Consider the following 24,332-nt stretch of genomic DNA (forward strand, 5'->3'; position numbering starts at 1 on the left):
TACCTTATTTTTCAAAAAATATGTAAACATATAGATGCGTATATATACGCACAAGCACATTTCTATATACATATATTCACATATATGAAGTACTTAAGGAACTGCTTACTACCATCAATTTGAAAAGATAATGAATTTATAAATATAGTAATGTAGCAGAACTACAACTGCAATAAAATGCAAAAAGGAAAAAAAAGAAATAAAAAGATTACATCGAAATACTTCATCTCTTTTCAATACCTACAAGCATATTCTCCGTAACATTTACCTTCCCAGGAAGTCATCTTTATCTGGATCTTCATCAAAGAGCTCAATCTCTAGCTCTTGTCCTGGATGTTCATATACTAAGGCCTGGAAGTACAGTAAGTTGGCACTGTCAACGGTAAAACTAACTATGTTTTTTTAAATGGCATAGTAACAGTAAAACATTAAACTACAGTCCCTTTGTGTATTAAAACATATCAATAAGGAAATGCTTTAAAAAAATTTAATGAGTAGAGCGAGTGTAAGAGCTTTTCAGATGTGATTTGCTAATGTTGGCTTCAAGAGACTAGACTGCTTTTCGGAACTACTGATGCTTAGTCTAGACAAAAGAAGCATATACATCAATGGAGAATTTCTGTTTTGTTACAGAACTTTGGGTTTTAGAGGGAGACATCAAGAAGCTTCTCGAGGAAGTCCCCAGAGTGTATTCTTTAACAAAAGAAACTTTAGAAGACAACGCACAACAAGGTATTTTTATTCATTATACCTCATAAACTTCATTCCATTTTGGATTGAGGTTTTCTTTGATGACCTTGCTTTGGAAAATCTGGTTGCCCACACGGATGATTCCATAGGGGTCTGACTTTCCTTTAACAATCCCTTTTAGGTAAGTATCTTTCCCCTCCAGGTCCTGAGCTTCAATAAAGTGTATCCTTAGAACACCCTGAAAAAGGAAAAGATGAGTTTATGTAGTAACCTGAAAGGCCCCATGCCATCACAATTTTTGCAATATATATGTTTTATAATTTCCATTGTGATTTCTTTAACATGAAACTTAATTTGGACACACTGTAAATGGAGAGATATAAATGACGATCCAGATACACAGCAGACTTATCACTAAAGAGATTCCTGAAAAGAAAAACTGTCATCAACAATCAGAAACATGCCAGTTACATCAAGAAATGCCACCCTGCTGGAAGCAAGTAGCAGTAAGTAGTAACAACTTTCAAGTGAAGAGCACTGACAATAATTTGCAGTGATAATATAAAACATGTGCTACTTAATTTTTAGTCTATACAGTTGAACTATATTTTAACAAGTAATACGTTTAAGATTGTAGCAAGACAAAAAAATCTTTCTTGGTGTTATGAAACATTAACTGCACAGAAAGTATTATAAATTGTATCAATTCTTTTAAGTGACTGGATTCATGATAACTTTTACTACTGCAATAACTGTATTCAGAAATTCACACAAATGTGCATATCTTTAACAGTTATTAATTACTACAGGAAAAACTAAATGCCAGATCATTAGTATTAACAGAAACGTGCATACCTTTGGTATAGGAAACCGCAACTGAGCAATCTGCACTTCGCTGACAAGGGGGACTGTAATTCTGTTTGGAAGGACCAGGTAGTTGGATATTATATCCAATATTATTGTATCTGATAAGCCACTGTTGGAGAAAATAATCCTCAATTACTTCATAAGAATTAAACACATGTTATGTCACAGTAATACACTCCTTTTGCTGCTTAACAACCTAAATGAGGGAAACGCCCTTTGGGGAAGTAGAAGACACATGGTTTTTTAAACGCTTTTTTTAAAATAAAGGGTTCTTGCCAAAATGGCCACCAGGTGGAAGCAGCTGACACTGAACAGCAGAAACCACAGCTATGAAGATAAAGTTCTCATTTCCCCCTTCACCCCCAGCTTTTAAAGCCACCCAGGGTAAAAGGCCGTTGCGTAAGTTTTCTTGCCTGCGTTGCATGTAACCATGCAGATGTTAACTATTAATCTACTTTTGTATTTCAGCAACGATTTAACTGTCGCTGAAAGTTTGGCCAACCATTCCCATTTTGTTACGAAACATGTTGTCCTCTTGAGCTGGAGGACTGTCATTTCAAACAGAAACAAAGAAAACATGCTCGTGGCCGAGTAAAATATAGCCTAGGGAAGCAAAACAGGTTTTGTTCTGGCAAAAAGGGAGTGGCAGTACAATCACATTGGTCATGAATCATTTAAAAAAACCCAACCCCACACTCCCCCACAAACACAGGAAAGAAAAAGATTTCCTAAGCTACGAGTTCACCCAGTTTGGGTCTGAAGTGACAACAAACCAACACCATTGGTTACACACGTTGCCTACGCTGGCAAAAGGGCAGAACTGGGGTGGTACAATTCACCATGGAAGACAAGTATCCAGGAAGATTTTAGGGGCATGTACAAAGGTTCATAGAGAAAATTATAAAAATACTTGAGATATTCTGAACTGCAGATGCACTCTCACACTTTATGATTCTCCTTTTACAGTCTTTTTGAAATTAAGATGCCGATAATGTTTGATTACTTAGAACGGTGTTCAGAATAAGCACTTGTGTGTAGTCACCTTGTGAAGTTTTTCTAAGAATCAGTCTCCAGTTGGGAGTAGCTCTGACTCACTGGCAGCATACAAACACAAAAGCTGCAGTGAAATGTAATATATATTACATTTTAATTTGGGAAGAAAATTTCATGTTGAGCAATAAACTTACTATGGTAGAGATGGGTAACAGATTTAGCCCATTAAATACAATCTGGCCCATTTCAAATTCCCACTGAATTTTCGTGTCGGAGATTTGCAACCTGTACAGCCTGCATCCCCTCAGCTGCCCACTGCCACTGTAAATCCAGATGAACTATGATACATGATAGAACACAGCTGACTTTTTAATAGCATCCAGTACAATAGGAACAGAAGAAACTCAAGATTGCATCAAGATCAATGGACAGGTCTGTGCAGACCTCTGTTTATTCTCTGAAAGAAGCAACAGTGGACAATGTTAAGATACTGCTCAAAGGAAAAGCTTCCTTGCAACTTCTGTGACTTAATTCACATCTGTCCTAAAGAGGAATCATCTTCATTCCCCTTCCTTGCTTGCAGAGCTTATTCAGATACATTTACAAAGATTTTCATTCTATATGAACACTGAATCCTATAAATTTATAGTTTCAGTAATTCTTCAGACAACTACTACAAGGTAATTATTTTATTTGAAAATAAGTAGCTTCCTTTAGTCATGGTAACACATGTTGCTTTTCAAGTTTCTCAGTTGTTTTGCTAAACATCACATTTTCAACTTACGTATGTTCAACTTTCTGTAAAACGAGCCAAGAAAATGGAAGCCATTATTTTGTTTGAGTTGACTTAAAAAATTAAGATAAACATCCCAAACAGTCTTAACATTAAAAGGAAAAAAAAAAAAAAAAGCTGACGAGATGGTAAGTACCCAAGCAACAGTCACAGTTTTCAAAATACAAGTCTGACGATGAATCTCCAGCAGAGATCAAAGTTTGTTTTGTTCGTGCTTTTTTTTTGTTAGTGTTCCTACCAGCCAAGATGAGAAAGCTCTGCCTTTATGCTCAGTAAAGCCCACACCTTAAGAACATAGGATTAATTAACTGACCTAGGTCAGAGAAAGCAAATGAGCAGTGCAAGAGAGGCAACGGTACCTGAGCTGCCTTGAAAGAATGGTTATCGTGCTCTTCTCTAGTATTTAGTTAAGGTGACATACATTATGAAATAAGCTATAGGCAAAATAAACCTATCCTAGACTAGCAAAAGGTTCAGACACTGATTAATGTTCAAGTGGAGCTACAGGAGATCTCCTTAAATAAGAACCAGCCGGAAGCAGAACAGAGCCCAGTCACTTGGAGGGTTCGCGATGCTTTACACTAGGACCAAACTCCAACTCTGTGATTCCAAAGCTCAGTTTCACAATTTTATCCCAACACAAATGCTTGAGTTCCCTAAAACATCTGAGAAATTAGTATGAAAAATGAACAGGCATTAATGGAATTTCACAGAATTTTACACCGAGAAACTGGACTCATAGGAGATCGCAGATATTCTGTTTTTAAAAACAGGGAGCTGAAAAAGAATACCAAAGATAATAACTAAGCAATGAATTAAATTGATTCCAAAACAACATGACACTTTCAAGCTGTTTAAAACTTATCTAAGCAAATACTAGCCAAATGGGATACTCCCAGCTGGAAAGTATTCTTCATGAACACAAGGCAAAAATGACAATCTTTTTATTCTTTTATTACTTAAACTAAGAGCTCTGATCTGTGGAAAACAGAGACAAATCACTGATCAAGCAATAGAGAAATATGTATCAATTTAAACCCTTACGTTGATGCATCATCAATAAAAAGCCTCTTATGATCATAAAACTCCAAGTCATTGATTCTAAGTCCAATCGTTTTTTCAGTTCACAAAAATGAGAGAAGTGTGAAATGCTTCAGATAGTATATTATAGTAAATGTCTTCAAAAGCTCAATTTCATTGCAGAAAAATAATTGGCAGTTACCTACTCTGTTGCATTACTCTCTATTTAGTGACAGAATAAGCAGCTATTTATTTTTCCTGCATCGCCTTTATTCATACTGCAGAGACAGCACACCCCTGACTGCACAGAGTATTTTTACTATATCTTAAGCAACTACAACAGAATTCACCTTCCCATCATCCGCATCCCCTTCTGACAGCACTTGAGCGTTCTTACAGCCTGGTTCCTCCTCACATAGAGATTTTAATTCCACTCCTTCGTGGATGGAGTGGAATATGATGGAATATGAAGGAATATGAATTACTTTTTTGTCCTTCTCCTTGTGGAGTCACATACGAAGAGCAATGGAAGTTGTTAACATCTGATAGGGAAACTTCCAGCAGCAAATGCAGAAATTCATTTAGCGGAAGACATTTGCAAACAGAGTACCAGTAAGCAGCTTAGTGTGCTGCCAACAGCTGCAGGACGAAAAAGGTACCTGTGGTGGCAGCAATCTCTTGTTCATCATTCTTTGTAACAACTACAATATGCCAAGCTGTTGTACCAAAATATACAATCTATCTATACAGATAAGAAAAACAAATACATCAGTGGAGAAATCTCTTGGAAAGGCAGAGTGTGAGTCACCTCAGTTACAGTTACTATAGAAACTATACCACATCTAGATGGCACCATTATATGCATATGCGGCCAAGCTTGGTTGCTCTGGAAACCATAAACTTGAGATATTCAGCCAGACTTTGTTTACATCTGAGGTTTTCTGTTTGCAGTCAGGCAAATATGCAGCATGATATGAATCTCAGGAGCCTAGTAAGCTTAAGTACGTAAATTTATTAGCATTATGTCAAAAGAACAATTACTCAAGAGCTGTATTTTGGAAGCCATTTTCTCACTGATGAAGTAAACCTCTTTCCTCGGAGGCAGTCTTAAGCAGCCTTGAAACATAAGCAATTCTTGCAGCCATTAACCTACTTAATGCAAGTTCTAATTTCAAACTGTTCAGCCGGGATTCCATGCAATGGCTTCACATGTCTAAGTAAAGCAAAAACCGTTTCAGGCACACAATTGAGCACTAAAGGATTAATTTAATACCTAAATTCAAACTCTTGTTTTTAAATAATAAAAAATAATTCTGAAGCCAGCCAACTCTTGAGAGTACGGGATCCAATAAAAGAAGTAGATACAAAATTCAAGCATGTATCAGATCTGCCATTATCCCCTTAACCATTGTCTCAATATTTAAAAGCCCCTGGGTAACTATTACAACTTGATAATTATGAATATATTCACGGATTTAACCTTATTAGGATGGCAATGATTCAAAGCAGCTTGTTTTTCATCTCTGCTTCTGTTTTTTTTTTTTTTGTTGGGGCTTTATCATGTACTATTTGAAAAGCTCCGAATAAGTCAAGCATTTTTTCTATCTATATATGGCCAATATTTTTGCTGCTCCATTTGATCTTCATGTAATAAGCTGAAAGCTTTAAAAGTAAGTACTTGAAGAGATTGAAAAGTTTATTTAATTTGACTACTGTCTCAAGGTATTTCTAGCTACCTTTACACAAGCAATTAGAGACGTATCGGCATACAAAGTTACGAGCCAAGATGTTGTCAACCCACTGGCATAAAAAATAAGCCTCTTTGTCTTTCTGCTGTCCTAGGAGATGGCAGATAGAAAATTCACAAGACTCTGGAAATCTGGAAAGGCTGAGAACATTAAAAAAAGCAGATTAAAAATTATCTTTTCAGAATGTTTTTAATAAGACCTACTAGATATACTTTTAATGTTCTTTCACTTGTGAAATCACTACTTTCTGCATATTGAGCAACTTTATGTAATTCTAAATTAAGATATAACTGCTCAGAGTCATTTACCTAAAATTATTTAGCTGATGGTCTTCAGATTTTCTGGGGTTTACTAGGGTGGAGGAATATCAAACACTGCTTTACATATACTCACTTCAGTCCTGGAACATCCAGAAGATTTGTCAGTCCAGTCCAGTTAATTTCCAAAAGCTGTGAATTACAGAGAAAAGGAGGAGAGGGGAAAAAAAAATAAGCAACTTAGAATTCACAACACTGAAGAAATAAACCTCATCAGTGTAGATTCTGATCAGTGGAGGGCTAATAACCAGTTTCCAGGATTTTCTTAAACAGAAAGCCAAAACTTCTTCCGTTCTAAATAATTTTTAGCCATGGTTTTTAAAACAGAGTTATAAAAACAACCCATCATCCCCTTATCCATCCTTCCACACATACGTATAAATACACACATGCACACCCCAATATACGTGTGTACATAGTATCTACTACATGCAACCAATATCAAATAATGAAATGCAGTCCTATTTTCTGGAGAAATATTTTCATATTCACCATAGACCTTTTATAGATTAACAGTCACCAACGTGAATTTGCAAAGTATAATACACTGCTGAAGAATCCCATTTGAGATCAGGAAAATAAGAGAACTAGAAGACATGATCAACTGAAAGAATGAAGGATTGGGATTAAGAAGGTGGAAGGGGCATGTGGTAATAGCTTGCAAACACAGAGGCTGTTTTCAATGACAAAGAGACAAATTCATTCTTCCACTGATGCAATAAAGAAGAAAGGTATCAACAGGATTAGGTATCAAAGTGAAAAAAAAATAATCAGAAATAATTAATAGGGATAACTCATTGCCAGATCATATATACTTCCTTCACCGAAAATATTTACAGAAAATTAGACATGCAAATGCTATAAAGGTACTTATTCTGTTTCAGGGCTTCTGGCATGAACAACTAATTTCTAATGTCCTTTTCAATCCTACAATCTTCCAGTTCTAGATAAGTAAACTAATAGAACTGGGTTTCCTCATTTCCCTTCTCACTGAAAATTTTCTATTAACTACATAGAAGTTAATTGAATGTAAGCAACAAACAAAACCAAACCCACCCAACTACCACCATGCTTTCAAATCCAACTAACCCAATCTGAGAACAACTGCACAAAAAAAGTTAAAAGGATTTTGAGATTCTTCAGTTAAGAAACTAACTGCGGTGGTTCAGCTAAAGGCTGAAACAAAACAACAAAACTCTACGAGAACGTACGTTGCGTCCTTCCACAAACAAGCAAGAATAATCACCCTACATTCATTTCCTATTAAAAAAACCCCAGCACATACCATTCTTTTATAAAGGATCTATTAATAATTAGTTTAATTAGTGATTTCCTTTGTGAATACTTCGACTAAAGACAGCACATAATACATTTACTTACATAAGGGGCATTGCTACTTAATATACTTTTGTAATGGTGGCAAAATATTTCAGCAACGTTATCTAAGAGGCACCTACCTTACCTGTAACAAACAATTAAGCAGAAAAAAACTGTAATGCTTTCAACAGAAAAGGTAGTAAATTTTATAACTGAATATTCCAAAACAAAAGGCAAGACATATCATGGGATGTACTGCAAGAATCTACATGAGCCAGCAACATGCCTTTGCCAGAAAGAAGGCTAACGCGATCCTGGGCCGCATTAGGAAAACCATTGGGAGGTAATCCTTCCCTTCCACTCAGCACTGGGCTCCTCAGAGCATGGACATACTGGAGAGAGTCCAACAAAGGGCCATGAAGACGATTAAGGGACCAGAGCATCTCTCCTATGAGGAAAGGTGGAGAGAGCTGGGACTGTTTAGCCCGGAGAAGAGAAGGGTCAGAGAAATCTTAATAATGTCTATAAATGCCTGAAGGGAGGGTGCAAAGAAGACTGAGCCCAGCTCTTTTCAGTGGTGCCCAGTGACAGGAGCAGAGGCAACGGGTGCAAACACACACAGGAGGTTCTCTCCGAACACCAGGAAACACTTCTTTACTTTGAGGGTGACTGAGCACTGGCACTGGGTGCCCAGAGAGGTTGTAGAGTCTCCACCTTTGGAGATACACAAAAGGCATCTGGACATGGTCCTGGCCAACTTTCTCCAAGTGACCCTGCCTGAGCAAGGGGCTAGGACTAGATGACTTCCAGAGGTCCCTGCCAACCTCAACTATTCTATGAGTCTGAACATATTACAACAGAACAAAAGGATTTGGTCCCACCCAGGGAATAAGATTAGTGTCTTCCTAGCTGTGCCATTCAGAAGGGTGACTAAATCTACAGACTTCAACAGAATGCCTAAAATTTAGCACTTTCCCTGCTGATTCAGAAAATTGCTGCAAGGTTTTTCTTAGCCTCCTCCTTTTACTGTACTACATTCTGTGTCTCTGTATAGGCAGAACAGAAACAGAGATTCCTCTAATAGCGGCACCTGACTTTACCTCCAGAGGATGGCTGAAAGCAGCTTTCTGTCTGCCTCCATCAACCAAAAGGAGTCCAGTGGAGATCAGCTATATTACAACATTTAGAAACCAATGCACTTAGAACAAAATAATTATAAATTTACACAGATCATTACAGTTTATCTGTTTGCTTCTTTTAAATGCAATTTTCTAAACCCTTCAGGATATTCAAGTTTCCCAGACTCTGAAAGAACGAATGAAAGTCAAAACAATTCTTCAGTCTGTCATTACAGCATCAGACAGAAGAGAAGAGCTCTCAGAATGACAGCTAAACTTCATGGTTTATTTCTATTCAATCCATTTTCTTACTTCACATTATTTTATATTGTGTAGACAATAAATTCCTGCCAGTTGTGTGTATTTTATTATATTTAATTATGACTTTGCATTCGCCCTTTTCAATTACAGAGTATTTCCTTTATACATCCAGTTCAGACACTGATTTTTTCCCAGGAATCATACTCAGTATCTCAACAGATACAATAATGACAAAGATACGATAGTAGAAAAAAAAAAAAAAAAATCAACATTTTTATTGTTCTACTCTGACCCTTAAAAAACACTTTCCCAAAGTATCCACAGTAAAGCAGCTGCAGTACAGAGAACTGAAATGTAAAGCTTCAGGCACTTCACTGAACTATGAGTAACATTTTTCCTATAAGCTTAATTCTGTGGCTTTAGAAATTTCAGGAGCTTTCTAATAGGAGACTGCAAAACTGATGCTACTGTGAAAACTCAGGATAATTTTAAAGAGATTTCTAAAACAATATTTTGCAAGTTAAATCAGAAAGGTAATTTTTCCTTTTGACTGACTTTTTAGCACAATATCCCAGACTTTGAAAATAGTATGTCGGAGGAGGAAAAACAAGTAACAGAATTTCAAACTTTTTGCTAAATAGCATAATAGGGCATAGAGAAACAAAGATAAAATACTTCTTGTATTAGTTGCTGATATCCCTTCTGTTTTAGCCTTTACTTCACTTGGTGAAATGCGCCACTGGATAAATTGAAAACGAAAAATTTTATTTGTCTGCTGGTAATTACATTTCACAAGATATTTTGTCTTTAAAACTAGTATGTTCCAAATTCATCCTCTCACTTAGTCGTTTATTTACTTGATTCTGTGTATTAAAATTCCTTTACAGGACAAAATGAAACAAATTATCTTGCAGGACAAAATGAAATATAGCATCAGATACTATTTAATATAAATCCGAATTTCCAAGTTTTTCCAAGTTTCCAAGTTTTCATGTTTCCAGATGCACACAACATTGGAGGGAAACGAAATAACATTATTAGGAAAGATATTCTCTGAAACTAATAGTAGCTCTAGTAACCAAATTGCATGAACAGGTGGAAATAAAGCTTTCAAAAAATAAGTTCTGTGATAAAATAATTGAATTTTTGGACTTCAGACATTTTAATTAAAAGTATCCTTACCCAAAGGCTGAAATACCTCTAAAATCCTAACTTTTATAAACACAAGCTAAACAGTTATGGTATCTTTGCTCTTTTATATGATATAAACAATTAATGTTAGAAGGGTACTCTGCAGTTATTCATATCTGTGAAGCTGATATTTGTTCTCATTATAAAATAACTTCAAAACATAGAATGTGTCATCATCTCAGAACGGGATATTTTTCTGAAATGTACAAGGGCTTTTACAACACTCAAAAGCGTTAAGTGAACATCACGGTAGAAATTAATAATTAAAGCACATTTCATAATAATGAAGCAGATCACATTCTTATTACTTGTAACAACAGTCATTCTAAAACATGCAATAAATATAGACAGCCTTGGATTTAGTTTTCCACTTATGAAGTGACACAAACCCTGGATGAATATGCACTAAATTAACTGAAGAATCTGTACACAACACCAACTAAATGATGAATGCAATGGTAAAATGTGAAACAATGCTATAGATATAAACATCTTCAGAAAACTTTTCAAACTGAGTTTACTTCTCCCTTAATGTCACGTACAGCACACTTAATTTCTGCATCAGTGGAGAGTTCCCTCAACTGGGAAACTGAAAACTTTATAGCCGGGCTTTGGTTTCCATTGCACAAAATACTGCAAAGCACTTTTATCTTCTGCCCAAGACATACAGGATATTGATTCTGAGACAGCAATACAGACCCTACTGTCAGAAGACATATGCAAAGAACCATCTTTGCCAGTCTGAAGGGAGGCTCTGCATCACTTCACTCAGTTTTCTTCTGCACCATCCATAAAACCATCACAGGCTCCTATATCCTGAGCACATGGTTACTTTCAGCAAATTGTTATATGTCAATCCATTTTTTTTTCCTAAAACTTAATGGTATTTCAAGATTTTTTTTTTAACTTTTATTAATTTTTAGTACATTTTTAAGTCAAAAGAATTAGGACGAATGCTGGGAGTAAAAATTAAAATCTCAGAGTAAAACCAGTGGTTTAATTGACCATACACAGACATCTAGTTCCATTTGAGAGTCATTAGGATACAGAAACAGAATAGCTTGGTTGGAAAATGTCTCTGGAGATCATTCAGTCCAACACTCCTGCTCAAAGCAGAATCAGGTTGTGCAGCTTGCAGGGTGCTCAGGGCTGCGTCCAGTCGAGTTTTGAGTATCTCCATGGATGGAGACTCCACAGCTTCTCTGGGCAACCTGCTCCAGTGTTCAAACACCATTACCCCATCAGGTATTTACGTACATTGACAACTTGCCCCCAAACCTTCTCTTCTCCAGGTTAAACAAGCCCAGCTCTTGCAGCCTCTCCTCAAATGAGATATGCTCCGTGGCCCTTTGTTGGACTTGGTCTGGTATGTCCATATCTCTGTTGTACTGGGGAGCGCAGCACTGGACCCAGCACTCCAGATGTGCCTCACCAGTGCCATGCAGAGAGGAAAGATCACCACCCTCAACCAGCTCTTCCTAATGCAGTCCAGGATGCTGTTGGCCACCTTTGCCCTAAGGGCACATTGTTGATTTCTGTTCACCTTTTTGTCCACCAGGACACCCCAGATGTTTTTCTGCAAAGCTGCTCTCCAGCTGGTCAGATTCGAGTCTTCCTGGTACATGGGAAGGACTTTGCATTTCCCTTTGTTGAACTTTGTAAGATTCCTTTTGGCGCATTTCTCCAGCTTGTCAAGGTCGCTCTGAATAGCAGCACAACTATCTGGTGCATCAACCACTCTTTCCAGTTTTAAGCAAGCAAACTTGCTGAGGGTGCACTCTGTCCCACCATCCAGGACAGCCATGAAGGTGTGTGGTCTCCCATGTTTAACCCTGGGCTATACCACTACTGACTGTCCTCTATCTAGACTTCATATCACTGACTACAACCCATTCAGCCCTAACAGTTAAGCCACTTTTCAGTCAAGCTCATTGCCCACTTGTCTAGTCTGTACTTCGTTTACCTATGAGGATGTTGCAGAATACAGTATCAAAAGCTTTACTTAAGTCAAGATATGCAGCACCCATTGCTCTCCCCTCATCCATCAAGCCAATCTTCTTACCATAGAAGGCTATTGGCTCGGTTAACCGTGATTTCCTGTTCATAAATCCATCCTGACTGCTCCCAATCACTTTCCTGTCCCCTCTCCCTCACCAGCAGGAATGAGATCACCGTTTGGATCTCTGTGCCCTTAAATCATCCCCAGAGCTCCCCTGGAAGTGGTGTTGGTGCCCAAATGGAAGAGCAGCAGTGGCTAATAGTCTGAGGGCCAGATAAGCTTTAACAGTCAACCACATCCTGAATCTGAGACCCAAGCAAATAGCAAACCTCCCAAGACAACAGGTCAGTATGGCAGATGGGGGCCTCTGTCCCCTGCAGCAGGGAGTCGCTCAGTACTATCACTTGCCACTTCCTCCTGGTGCTTCAGTGTGGCTTAGGCTCTGCTGGCTCAGATGCTCTCACGTGCTCCTCTGCTACACTGGTTCTGAATCTGTTCCATAGTTGTAAAGCTGCAGGTGGGGTACGAGTCATCTTCCTTGTGCCAGAAAATCTCCAGCTTTCCCCATCATGGGAGAATCCCATCCAGCAGTGTAACCAGAAGGTCAGAGGTCCTGTTTCAGGTGTCCCCCCTCTATAGAGGGTCACACTAGATGTTTGTATGAGAGTAACTAAATTCATCCTAAGCCATCTACACATTTGTCATATCTGAAATCAGACTCTCAGAATCTCAAGTGAAAAATACTATCATTAGTAGCTGTACAGAGATTTTACAGAGACTGCTGACTTCCATCATTCTTCAGGTGAAAGCATGAAGATATCACTGGCTCCAGTACCATTTTGTATTCAATATCTTTTTTAAGATATCTCATTAAATGGTAAATTTGCCCACTTTCCATTAGAGTACTAGCCGGATTATTTTTAGTGAGAAAAGGCTAAGCTACCTTATTAAAAGAATAAGTCCATACTTGAGCACGTAATATGGAGGAACTGATGTGCTGTGAAATTCACATCATCACTTACCACACTGTTATCCATATTCTAATACACATACTGGAAGTTCAACTAGTACATGTGAAAGTTTCCTATACTTCTGAAAACACAGAAAATGCTTTTGAGAGACTTTGAGAGACAGACAAAAAGGTTAAAACCATTTGGCCAGTTTGCTCAAGAGCCAGTGTTTACACAAAAACTCTGCCTTTCTTCCTTCAAATTTATCTGCCATTAGCATACAATGCCTCTATCAACTACAGTTCAGGCTGTAAGCCAAGCACTTACAAGAAGTTGTGCACGAGAGAAGAACAGTCGTTGGGAAAACAGTTTTGTCATTAACATTTTCAGCAAGCGAATGCACAGTTAATAACTGGATTGCAAAAGATCCTCTTCAGGTAGGTGGGAGGCTCAGTTTGCTAAGGCACATCTATTTATGGAATGCTAGCAAGGTTAAGTGGCAGTAATACCTCCAGGACTGGATGGGATCTTACCTAAAACTCATACAGCACATGGAACAGTCTTGGGTTTTTTGTTGTTGTGGGTTTTTTGGTGTTGTTTTTTTTTTTTTTAAGGTGTTATGATTTCTTGTCTGCATGAATATCAATTTAAAGCTATCAGGTTTTTTAATTTCGAAATGAAAAGAAAAACTGTTAGAAATAATTTGTTGTAAAACAGGTTATTTTACATTGGTATGTAAGTTTTACTTGTACAGTTCTACAATAACAAACTATGAGCTTGAACACACAGAATATTTATATTTAAGAAAACTGAAGGCAATTTCAGTGTATTTGTCTTTGAAAATTAATGGTGCAAACTATTAGTATATGTTCTCGAACCTCATGTTTATCTTAAGTTTCATCTAATCTTTAGTTAAGAAATAAATAATTGAACCAGGCTGAAAAGTCCAACTTAGCATGAAGAACTTCAGTTTTGTTCTACTTCCTCAATCCTGAAAACTCACAAACGTTTAAGTAACACAAAATACAAGTAGTTTGGTAGTAGATGATAAAACTAACTATAACTTGCGTTTTCAGAGTGGTTATAATGTTTTAATCACAAGTTTTAACATTACATTATGTCACACTTTAAAAATCTATGTATGCTACCAAGGCTCTGGAAGAAGTAATTTTATACCGTTTTAAGACAAAGAACCCTTTATTACATGATTTCTTCCCTTTTTCTTTACTCCTAAGCAAATCAGAAGGCAAATACACACCATAAATACCTCAAAAGGTGGTCCCTATTCTAAGGTGTTCATATCTGCATCCCATATTTAAGTTTTGCATACTGATGCTTTCAGAATAAATAGAAAATGAGAAAATATTTGCATTTCCTTTTGATGTTTTCATGTTTTGTTTAGTATATTGCATGCAGCAGTTAACAATGCAAAGTCCTGTGCTGTCTCCTAAATAGACTTAATCAAATTAAATTAATTGAGCAACATAACACATGTTGAAATTCAGCATTGAGAAACATCTCTTACACTAGACTGAAACTTATAGGATAGTGGGTTTTGTATTAACTGCCACAACCCAAAACAAACAAAGAACAACCTAGGAGACACCACTGAGAACTGGGATTTTCAAATTATGTGACCAAAAAGCATTTCAAAATGTTGCAACAGAGCATATGAAACACATATAGTGTCTACGGTATGTCATCACTATTGATACTTTATTACACACTTCTCAAAAAGTAGGCTACCAAGTCATCCTGTCATCAGTCCTTAGACCATGAAGCGTGTAAAAAATAATCACACAACAAAATTGAAAAAATAGTGCTACTAAGAGTGGCCATTTAGACAAGAAATGCAGGTAGTACATCCATTATCAGAAACCTCTATTCATCCACTCGTTGTACAGGAATAAATACAAAGAGAGAGGTCAATTTCAGAAATGTTAGAGACAAATCCTTCTCCATTCGAAGTTGGAGCTAAGAAATTAAAAAAACATTACTGAGGCTAAGCACTTTACAGGATTATTAGAAGAGCTTTGCAAATAAGTCTTAATCCATGAAATGTTTTGGAAGGAATATGAGCCTTCAGACTCCTAGCATAAATCAAGCCTTAACTTTGGGCTTTGAAGGTAATTTCTCCTTGCAGACAAGATTTGCTGCATTTACTCACCAGAGTGCTTCCTTTCCAGTCCTACCAGAAGAGCCCAGCAGCAATGATATCACTGCAGTAACACACGCTCTCTAATCTTAGTCTACAGATATTAGTGACAGATGCTTTTTTCTTTTCATGTTTCTTTGGTTTTGGTGTTCTCCCTTCCCACCACCCACACTTCCTCTCACTAAGGTTATTTCCAGTCTGCACTTTTGGCTTCCAAACTTAATCAGATTTCAGCATAAGATGCACCTTTTATAATGTAAAGACGAGTTTTCCAAAAAGCAACACCAAGTTCAGGCAAAAAATGCTTATACCTGCAGAAGTACGGAAATGGCACTGACAGCAGACAAGCTCACAGTAGAGAGAAAAGAAAGTAGTCAACACTACAGTACTGCTTCATACACAAGAGGGAGCCTGTTCAGCCAAACAACAAGGATTTTCATTCCATATTTTGGGCACTACCCTGCCATGACTTGCTGGAGAGAAAAAAAAGACCCCTTAACTTGTGATTCCGACGGTAAGTTAAAGCAAAGCCACCACCCCATCAAACTGAAGAACCCTATGGAGAAAAAGGGAGCAAGCAAAAGACTGCCAGCTGATGAATCAGTTTTTGAAGCACTGACTATAAAAAAATTCCATACTTCAAAAAAAGTTTTGGCCTATGAATCTCCAAAATAGCTCAACGGTATCATTTCCTTCTCTGTCACCACTTCGAGCAATGCATAATTCTCTTGGTTTAGCTAAATTCGGGGAATGCCAGCTGGTTCTCTGTGGCAGAACTAACGGGGCACTGGAAAGACTGCGTTGAGGATTTGTCACCGAGTGAAACTCCGCCAGGAGCCAGAAACGATGTGGTGTCTTTCCACAGCACATTGCAACCGAGAGAGGCGATGCGCCTCGCAGAGACTGCGAACAGCCAGCTCTCTGGCCCAAAGCGAGATGTCAGACCCCAGTTACACTTTCCGATGCAGCAGTCGGCATGTGTGTCACGTTACTCAAAGCTCTTTCAGTTCTTCCTCTGCTCAGAGCAGTGAAAACAAATTATGTTTCCTCCCTGAAAACCAGGAAATGTGTGCCGTATCAAGGCTCTGTACTGAGAACTAATGCAACACATACTAAAGTGTACTCATATCAAGACACAAATCCTTACTCCTGTAAACATTTTGTTATCTAAGGTGGAGGGAAGGGAAAGGAACACAGAATCTTTACGTGGGAACCTGTGGTTGTCCAACATCATTAATAGCTAAAAATTGATTAGACATCTTTGTACTCATAGGGTACAGCGACTCTGTTATTGCACTTGCTGTTCCACCAACAAAGCTACTTTTAAATACGGAGCTGGACCAAAGCTCACGCTCGTGGGCTGTCCTAGGCTTACTGGTTTAGGCCCTGGGCTGGTGGTAAAGGTAGCCGGAGAGCTGTGACCTTATGAGGCAGACACAGGAGTCTGGACGCACAGGTAAATAAAGTTTGGAACTACTAACACACACAAAGGACTACTTATATGCTGAGTTCACAGTGAAGCTGTCCACAGTAGGCAGGGGAGATGCAGGTAAGAAAGGCTGCTAGTTGCTCCTCACTGGGCTACTGGATGTCCGATCAGGGCACCATCTAGTTAAGAGCCAGAAGTTACATCCTTCCCAAGAGCAGCTGAACCTACCGAGCAGAGAAGTGTTTAGGGTGAGGGGGAGATAGTGTGAGCAGCCTTGCAGCAAGGGTACTGATGAAACACCTTCTCCTAGCCTTTTGTGCAAGGGGGAAGGACCCCACAATGGAAAAGTACTCAAAACTAGTTTTCAAACTTTACTAGTTGACTTTGACGCAAATATTAGAGCCAAGATCTGTTTTAAAACATACCCTATCTATTTTGCATTTTAGGAAAACCCAGTTAATTAGAAGTGTTTAGGGGTATCTCAAAACCCTGGCTGACTAAAGGTCTCATCAAAGGGTAATGTAATTTTGGAATTTATCAAACATTCAACCAAGACCAAATATCATGTAGAATCATATTGTATATCATGTTATATGGTGGAAATACCAGCATAAGCTATGATTTCTATTTATTGAGTTTTACTGTGTTTGCTCTTTTCATCCTTCCTTACATCTTTTATTCACGGTATTCGAGATTTTCAAGTACGCTTCAAAAAAAGCCCTCGAACCCATGAACACTGGGATTCACCTACATAACACAGTGGCAGGAGCATCATGAAAAGCGGAAAGTTTCCAAAGCTTATTCCAGAGAGCTTGCAAAATAGAAATTGAAAGCTCCATATATTCTTTATATGTAAGAGAGAGAGAGAGTTGGTTACGTGTAATGCTTATTAATCACCTGGAAAAGTGATGGCAAACAGAACTGGAAAACAAAACAAAAGAATTTGCTAATTACCATGTTGCTGCTTCTATTTCAAGAGACTATGAAAAAGGTCAAGAACATCTAATGTGCAAGGTCTATATTTTAGTGTTGATACAGCAAAATAATGCAAATTTATAAACACACATTATTCAAATTCCTTGTTGGGGAAATAGCCATGCAGATGTCACAGTAAACACATAAAGCTCTACTTCAATCTATTACTACGTTACTGAGTTTGATAAATCCCTGAATAAGTTAAACACAACACAGAACAATGTCAGGATGCATAAATAGTAGAGACAAGACTAATTCTGATGTTCATATACATTTAAACAAACAGTAATAGGATAATCTTCCTAAAACTCTGAAGATCAACAGCCTGTAAAGTCAGGATTTTAAAGAGGAAAAATGAGGCATACAAATTAGACAGAACTGATAGGACAAACTTATTCACCTTTGGTTAGAATGCAGGAAAAAAAATATTGCAAAGTTGTGACTTACACTACCATTTATTATTATGTGCAATAGAAAAAGAAACAAGTCCAGCAAGCAGTGAGCCTTTACAACTTCCTGGTACAACACACTACTGAAGGTAACAAAGTAGGATCAATTTTTAAAAGTTAATCATGTAACTGAGCTTTCACTCTTCTGAACAGAGACTGTAACAGCTCAGTTCATTTTTTCTATTCTGTTCAGTCATGGAATTACACTGGCTGTACGGCACGCAAGCAGGATGGACTACTGCCTTCAGTTCTGCACCAAAATTCATTTCTTTTGTGATATTCACAATTCATTCTTTTGTCATTTCTTCTGTGTTACACTGAAAGAGTTTTAAAAAAACATATATATCCCTGCAGCCTGTAAGAAAAGTCAGACTAAAATTTGATGTGCATGTTTACATATTTGGTGTTCTCAATACCCTAGATGCCTTTACGAAGGGAAAAGAATGTACTGGAATGTAGAATATACAGGGCCATTACTGAAGTTCATAGCAGCACAAAAGGCAGCCTCTAAACACTGCCAACTTTGTGGCTTGATTTGGCTGCCATAAGCACTAATAATTCTCAGAAGAGAAGCCACAAAGTATTTTAAAGTCCTGATGAACAACTTCCTGCTAATCAAGTTATGGAAGTATGTCAGGGTATGCAGGGATGAAACAAGGAAAGCCAAGGCAACCTTGGAATTGAACCTGGCGAGGGATGTCGAGGCCAATAGGAAGGGTTTCTTTAAGTATAACGGAGACAAAAGGACAACTAGGGAAAATGTGGGCCTGCTGTTGAACGAGACAGGTGCCGTGGTGACACATGATGCAGAGAAGGCAGAGTTGCTGAATGCCTTTTTTGCTTCTGTCTTCACCGCTCAGGCCAGTCCTCGGGAGACCCAGAGTTTGCGGGTAACAGAGAAAGTCTGGAGGAAGCAAGACTTTCCTTTGGTTGACGAGGAGCAAGTTAGAGATCAGTTAGGTAAACTGGATATCCACAAGTCCATGGGGCCTGATGGGATGCACCTGCGAGTGCTGAGGGAGCTGGCAGAAGTTATTGCTGGGCTGCTCTCCATCATCTTTGAAAGGTCTTGGAGAACAGGTGAGGTGCCTGAGGACTGGAGGAAAGCCAGTGTCACTCCAGTCTTCAAAAAGGGCGACAAGGATGACCTGGGAAACTAAAGGCCAGCCAGGCTCACCTCCATCCCTGGAAAGATGATGGAACAGTTTGTTCTGGGTGGCATCTCAAAGCACCTGAAAAAAAAGAAGGTTATCAGAAGTAGTCAACATGGATTCACCAACGGGAAGTCATGTCTGACTAATCTGATAGCCTTCTATGATGGTTTGACTGGATGGGTGGATGAGGGGAGGGCAGTGCATGTTGTCTACCTTGACTTCGTCAAGGCTTTCAACACTGTCTCCCACATCATCCTCACAGGCAAGCTTAGGAAGTGTGGATTAGATGAAGGGACAGTGGGGTGGATTGAGAACTGGCTGACAGATAGAGCTCAGAGGGTTGTGGTTAGTGTTGCAGAGTCTAGTTGGAGGTCAGTAACGAGTGGTGTCCCTCAGGGGTCAGTACTGGCTCCAGTCCTGTTCAATATATTTATCAATGACATGGATGAAGGGCTAGAGTGTACCATGAGCAAGTTTGCTGATGACACAAAACTGGGAGGAGTGGCTGACACACCAGAAGGCTGTGCCGCCTTACAGTATGACCTGGACAGGCTGGAGAGTTGGGCAGAGAGAAACCTTATGAAATTCCACAAGGGCAAGTGTAGGGTCCTGCACCTGGGGAGGAATAACCCCATGCATCAGTACAGGTGGGGGGCTGACCTCCAGGAGAGCAGCTCTGTGGAAAGGGACCTGGGAGTCCTGGTGGACAACAGGATGACCATGAGCCAGCAATGTGCCCTGGTGGCCAAGAAGGCAAATGGCATCCTGGGGTGCATCAAGAAGAGTGTGGCCAGCAGGACGAAGGAGGTCATCCCCCCCCTCTACTCTGCCCTGGTGAGGCCACATCTGTAGTACTGTGTCCAGTTCTGGGCTCCCCAGTTCAAGAAGGACAGGGATCTGCCAGAGAGGGTCCAGCAAAGGGCTACGAGGATGATTAAGGGATTAGAACACCTCTGTTATGAGGAGATGCTGAGGGACTTGGGTCTTTTTAGTCTGGAGAAAAGAAGACTGAGGGGAGATCTTATAAATGCTTAAAGGGAGGGTGCCAGGGGGATGGGAACAGTCTTTTTTCAGTGGTGCCCAGTGATAGGACAAGAGGTAACGGGCACAAACTTGAACATAGGAAGTTCCATCTTAACATGAGGAGGAACTTCTTTACTTTCAGGGTGGCAGAGCACTGGCACAGGCTGCCCAGAGAAGTTGTGGAGTCTCCCACTCTGGAGACATTCAAAACCCGCCTGGACGCTGTCCTGTGCAACCTGCTGTAGGTGACCCTGCTCTGGCAGGGGGGTTGGACTGGATGATCTCCAGAGGTCCCTTCCAACCCTGACCATTCTGTGATTCTGTGATTCTGTATAAGATTTCTGCAGGACAAATTTAAGGTCTGCTACAGGGCACGATGATACAATTCCATGGGATAAGTTGTGGTTCTTCTCAGAAATTTATTACAAGAAGGGGACCAAAATGCCCTCTTCTGTTACTTGTGAACGTACATGCAGAAACAGTACAATTTCTCTGGTACTAGAGTGCAGCCCATTACCACTACAACGCTGAAGTGCTAACATTACTGTACTAATTTAATAAGGAACATTATCCAGTGGATTTCCCCAGTAAACATATAATAAACTCAGTCACTGAAACAAGGCCTGACTATACAATACCATAGAAAGTAGAAATCACACTGGTTTTCACCATCGCTATAGGAAACATAGCATATCTCTGCACAGTAACTGTGTTTAGCAGTAGTTTTTCAGTGACAACTGTCTACAGATTTAAAGTGAGACAATCGCTACAGAGATAAAACGTACAGTTGTGGGGGCAAGAGAGAGAGCAGGCCGGTTTTTGAGTTAAGGTGACCAAAAGAAGGATCACAGTTGGTCTTACAAAATCCAGTGCACCTTTCTGTTCTCCACAGTGTCAAATACTCAAAGCTATAGCTACTTTCTACTGCTTTCTACACTTCTACCAATCCTGTGTTCACACCCTCATGCTAGTACTGATACTCTCCTGACTCTTTCGCGAGCCAGCTCAAGATTTTAAAATACATCCGAAGGACAGGAACCTAGTCACATCTTGTTGTGTTTAATATTCTGCCAGCTGATGTCCTTTAACCAGCTTCCTTCAGGAGCAGAAGTTTCAACACCAGTATAAGAGAGACAGTTACACTGAATGGGAGGGCACAGGGAGAAAAGAATACTGTATTGTGCAAGCACCAACTGTGATGGCACTTAAAACATTCCATAAATTTTGTTGATTTTTATTTTGATAACTTAAGTTACAGCAAATAATAAGTATACAAAGTAACACTGCAAATCACTTTGACTTTATAACCAACAAGACTAATTCTTAACAATTATTAGAGCAGGACCTATGCTTCAGAATTTATTCAGGTGTCCCACAAACCCCTTTAATAGAGGTTAAAGTTTTGAAGTAAAGATACTGACAGTCTCATACAGTATGAAGGCATTTTTGATCAACTAAAAGCAAACCAAACCAACATTCTCCTGCATTCTACATAACCACTTTATGTATTTTTCCAGGCATTTCACTAGGGCACATTCTTGGTGCAAGTGCTCCTTTTGAGTCTAATTTTCATCAGCACTGATAATTCTGAAAAAAATCACATCCGGCACTGAATTTTCCAAAGGCAGACAATCTTAAATGAAACTAAATCAATATTAAATAAATCAAAACTAGACGACAGACCTAATCTGTAAAGTGAGTAGAGGGAGAGCAACGCTCAAATCAGCAAGCGGAGGGCAAAAGTGCAAATATGAAAGTGACAGCTTTAGAAGAGTTGCCCACTTTTCCTGGAAGGCATCCTGTTTTCCAGCCATTGTTTTTTAGAACAGTAATACTGGTATTTTCATGTGTCTTTTTTGTTGGTTTGTTTATTTGTTTTTTAAAAAGAGAAAAAAATTGAGTTAGGACACACCTTCAACATGAAGCATGCCACTAAACAAGCTTTTGAAAATCACCAATTTGCAGTACAGCTATAAGCCATATACGCTTCTAAAACTGAACAAAAAAAACCCCACGAAATAATTAACTATGTGCTATTTTGTTCTAAAAGTTAAAAAAAAAAAAAACTACAGAAGCAAAATATACAGTAAACATAGATACTATTAGCATAATGAGAAGTAATGTGATAAACCTTAGAAATCCTGACTGTTTACACAGTGCTAACTTCCCTCTAGAACTGAAGCTCAGAGATTTAAAACACTGCTTCCATACATTAGAATGCACATATTTCTCTGTCTTGAAATCCCTTACATTTTGGACATAATTTATAAGCTGATGAAACTTTTAGTACCTTCTTCACAACAACAAAATGCAGTATTTAAAAAGTTTCATGTAAAGTATGAACTCTTGCAGCATCAAAAACTTCATGCATTACTCAGAAATATGAGACTGGTAAACTCATTAAACAAGTATGTTTGGAACTATTAATTTAGGCAGTGTTGCCTTATATAGTCATTAAGGCCAGCAAACAGATGATACAGAGCAAGAGGAATTGTTGCCAGTTACTTTAGACTGGAAAATATGAGAACAAAATCTAATGCTAGCTGCCAACTAATTCCTCTTCTCTTCTAACAAAAATATGGAAGAAAAGCTTTCCTTGGCTGCAGCCACTTGCTCTCTAGTAAGAGAACAGAATTTGGTTATTGCTATAATAAACATTATTTTACATTTTTCTGCAGAAGTTAGAAAAATAAACACCAAGACGACAAACTCCAGCAGGGAGAGAAGTCTGCTTGGAAAAAACTAAACATTCACGTATAACTGTCAAAATTATGGAATAACTCGATTCAAAGATATATTTTTTGAACAATCCACCCTTAAGTTTGCTCAGACTTTGACCACTAGCTTAGTTTCTAAATGAAAGGACAGTGAAAAATACTTTTAATATTTTTGTAACTGAATATTTTTGGGGAGGGGTTGACTTTTCATTTTTGTACTCCAGTCTATTTCCCACCCATTTTTGTCCCATTAAGTCACCTAGATCCCTAATAAAGTGCCATGGGGGTAGGAGTAAAAACAAAATTACTCTGGACAAAGTCTTTCCCAAAGTGACACGTTCAGAAAGCTACTGACCACAAATGAGAGGTGTTTCATTTGATGTATTTTCAGTTTGCTGTCTCAGGTGCAAGTTGTCCGAGTTAAGCACTGCACAAACGCATGGCACTTCGAGTGGATCAGGGACAGAAAGGACTGGGCGCAGGTACCAGAGTTAAAAGTTGACTGGAGAAGCATCTGGGAGTACCAGAACTGAAAGGTTCAGACAAATGCTATCAGAGCATGATGCTGGGAGTGGGAAACAAAGAAAGTGTCAGGAACTGGTGCTGATCTCTCCCTCCCCATCCCCTGCCAGCTTTCCTACCTCTCCCCTAGAAAGCACCAGAGAAGCAGTGGCTGCAGGAGGTACCCCAGGAAAGCAGTCCTGACACACTGCATCACGTCATGGCTCAGGCACCAAGTGTGCCAGGAGAACGGTTTCAGCGGGAGAAGTGCACGCTGGTTTCTTTCTCAGTGAGTACAAAACTGAAGTTAGAGCGACTACACCAACCACACCTACAACACGAAGAAAGGTCATTCCTAATTCTGCAGAAAAAAATTAAAAGTCTGTGTCCACACAGCTAAGCTCTTGTCCCTGCTCTTCAAAAATAGTGTTTGCATTTAACTTGTTTATTGGATGGTCCCTGTAATGAGCTGGGCACTGTACTAAGTCTCAAAATTGTTTAGGAGAGCAGTAAATACCAAAATAGTATCAGAGACTATGCTAACAATTACACAGTGCAGACTACCATAGAGCAGTGTTCAATCCTTGTCAGGGCCCTCCTTAGTTTGTTAGTCCAAACATGAACATTAGCAGATGCCCTACACTCATACTGCTCAGCCAAATGAG

General features: G+C 38.9%; 1 protein-coding gene across 1 annotated transcript in view; it reads right to left on the minus strand.

The window, feature by feature from the left end:
* ESYT2 (extended synaptotagmin 2) overlaps positions 1-24,332 on the minus strand; it is a 93,103-nt gene that overhangs the window by 25,401 nt on the left and 43,370 nt on the right. The window contains exons 7-10 of the mRNA XM_082479882.1: positions 6,505-6,560; positions 1,546-1,666; positions 752-928; positions 269-351 (exon numbers count right to left, since the gene is read on the minus strand). Of these exons, the coding sequence (XP_082336008.1) occupies positions 269-351; positions 752-928; positions 1,546-1,666; positions 6,505-6,560 (437 nt within the window). The remainder of the gene's footprint in view (positions 1-268; positions 352-751; positions 929-1,545; positions 1,667-6,504; positions 6,561-24,332) is intronic.

The sequence above is a fragment of the Vanellus vanellus genome (genome assembly GCF_965231255.1).
Source record: "Vanellus vanellus genome assembly, chromosome: 2".
Taxonomy (NCBI): domain Eukaryota; kingdom Metazoa; phylum Chordata; class Aves; order Charadriiformes; family Charadriidae; genus Vanellus; species Vanellus vanellus.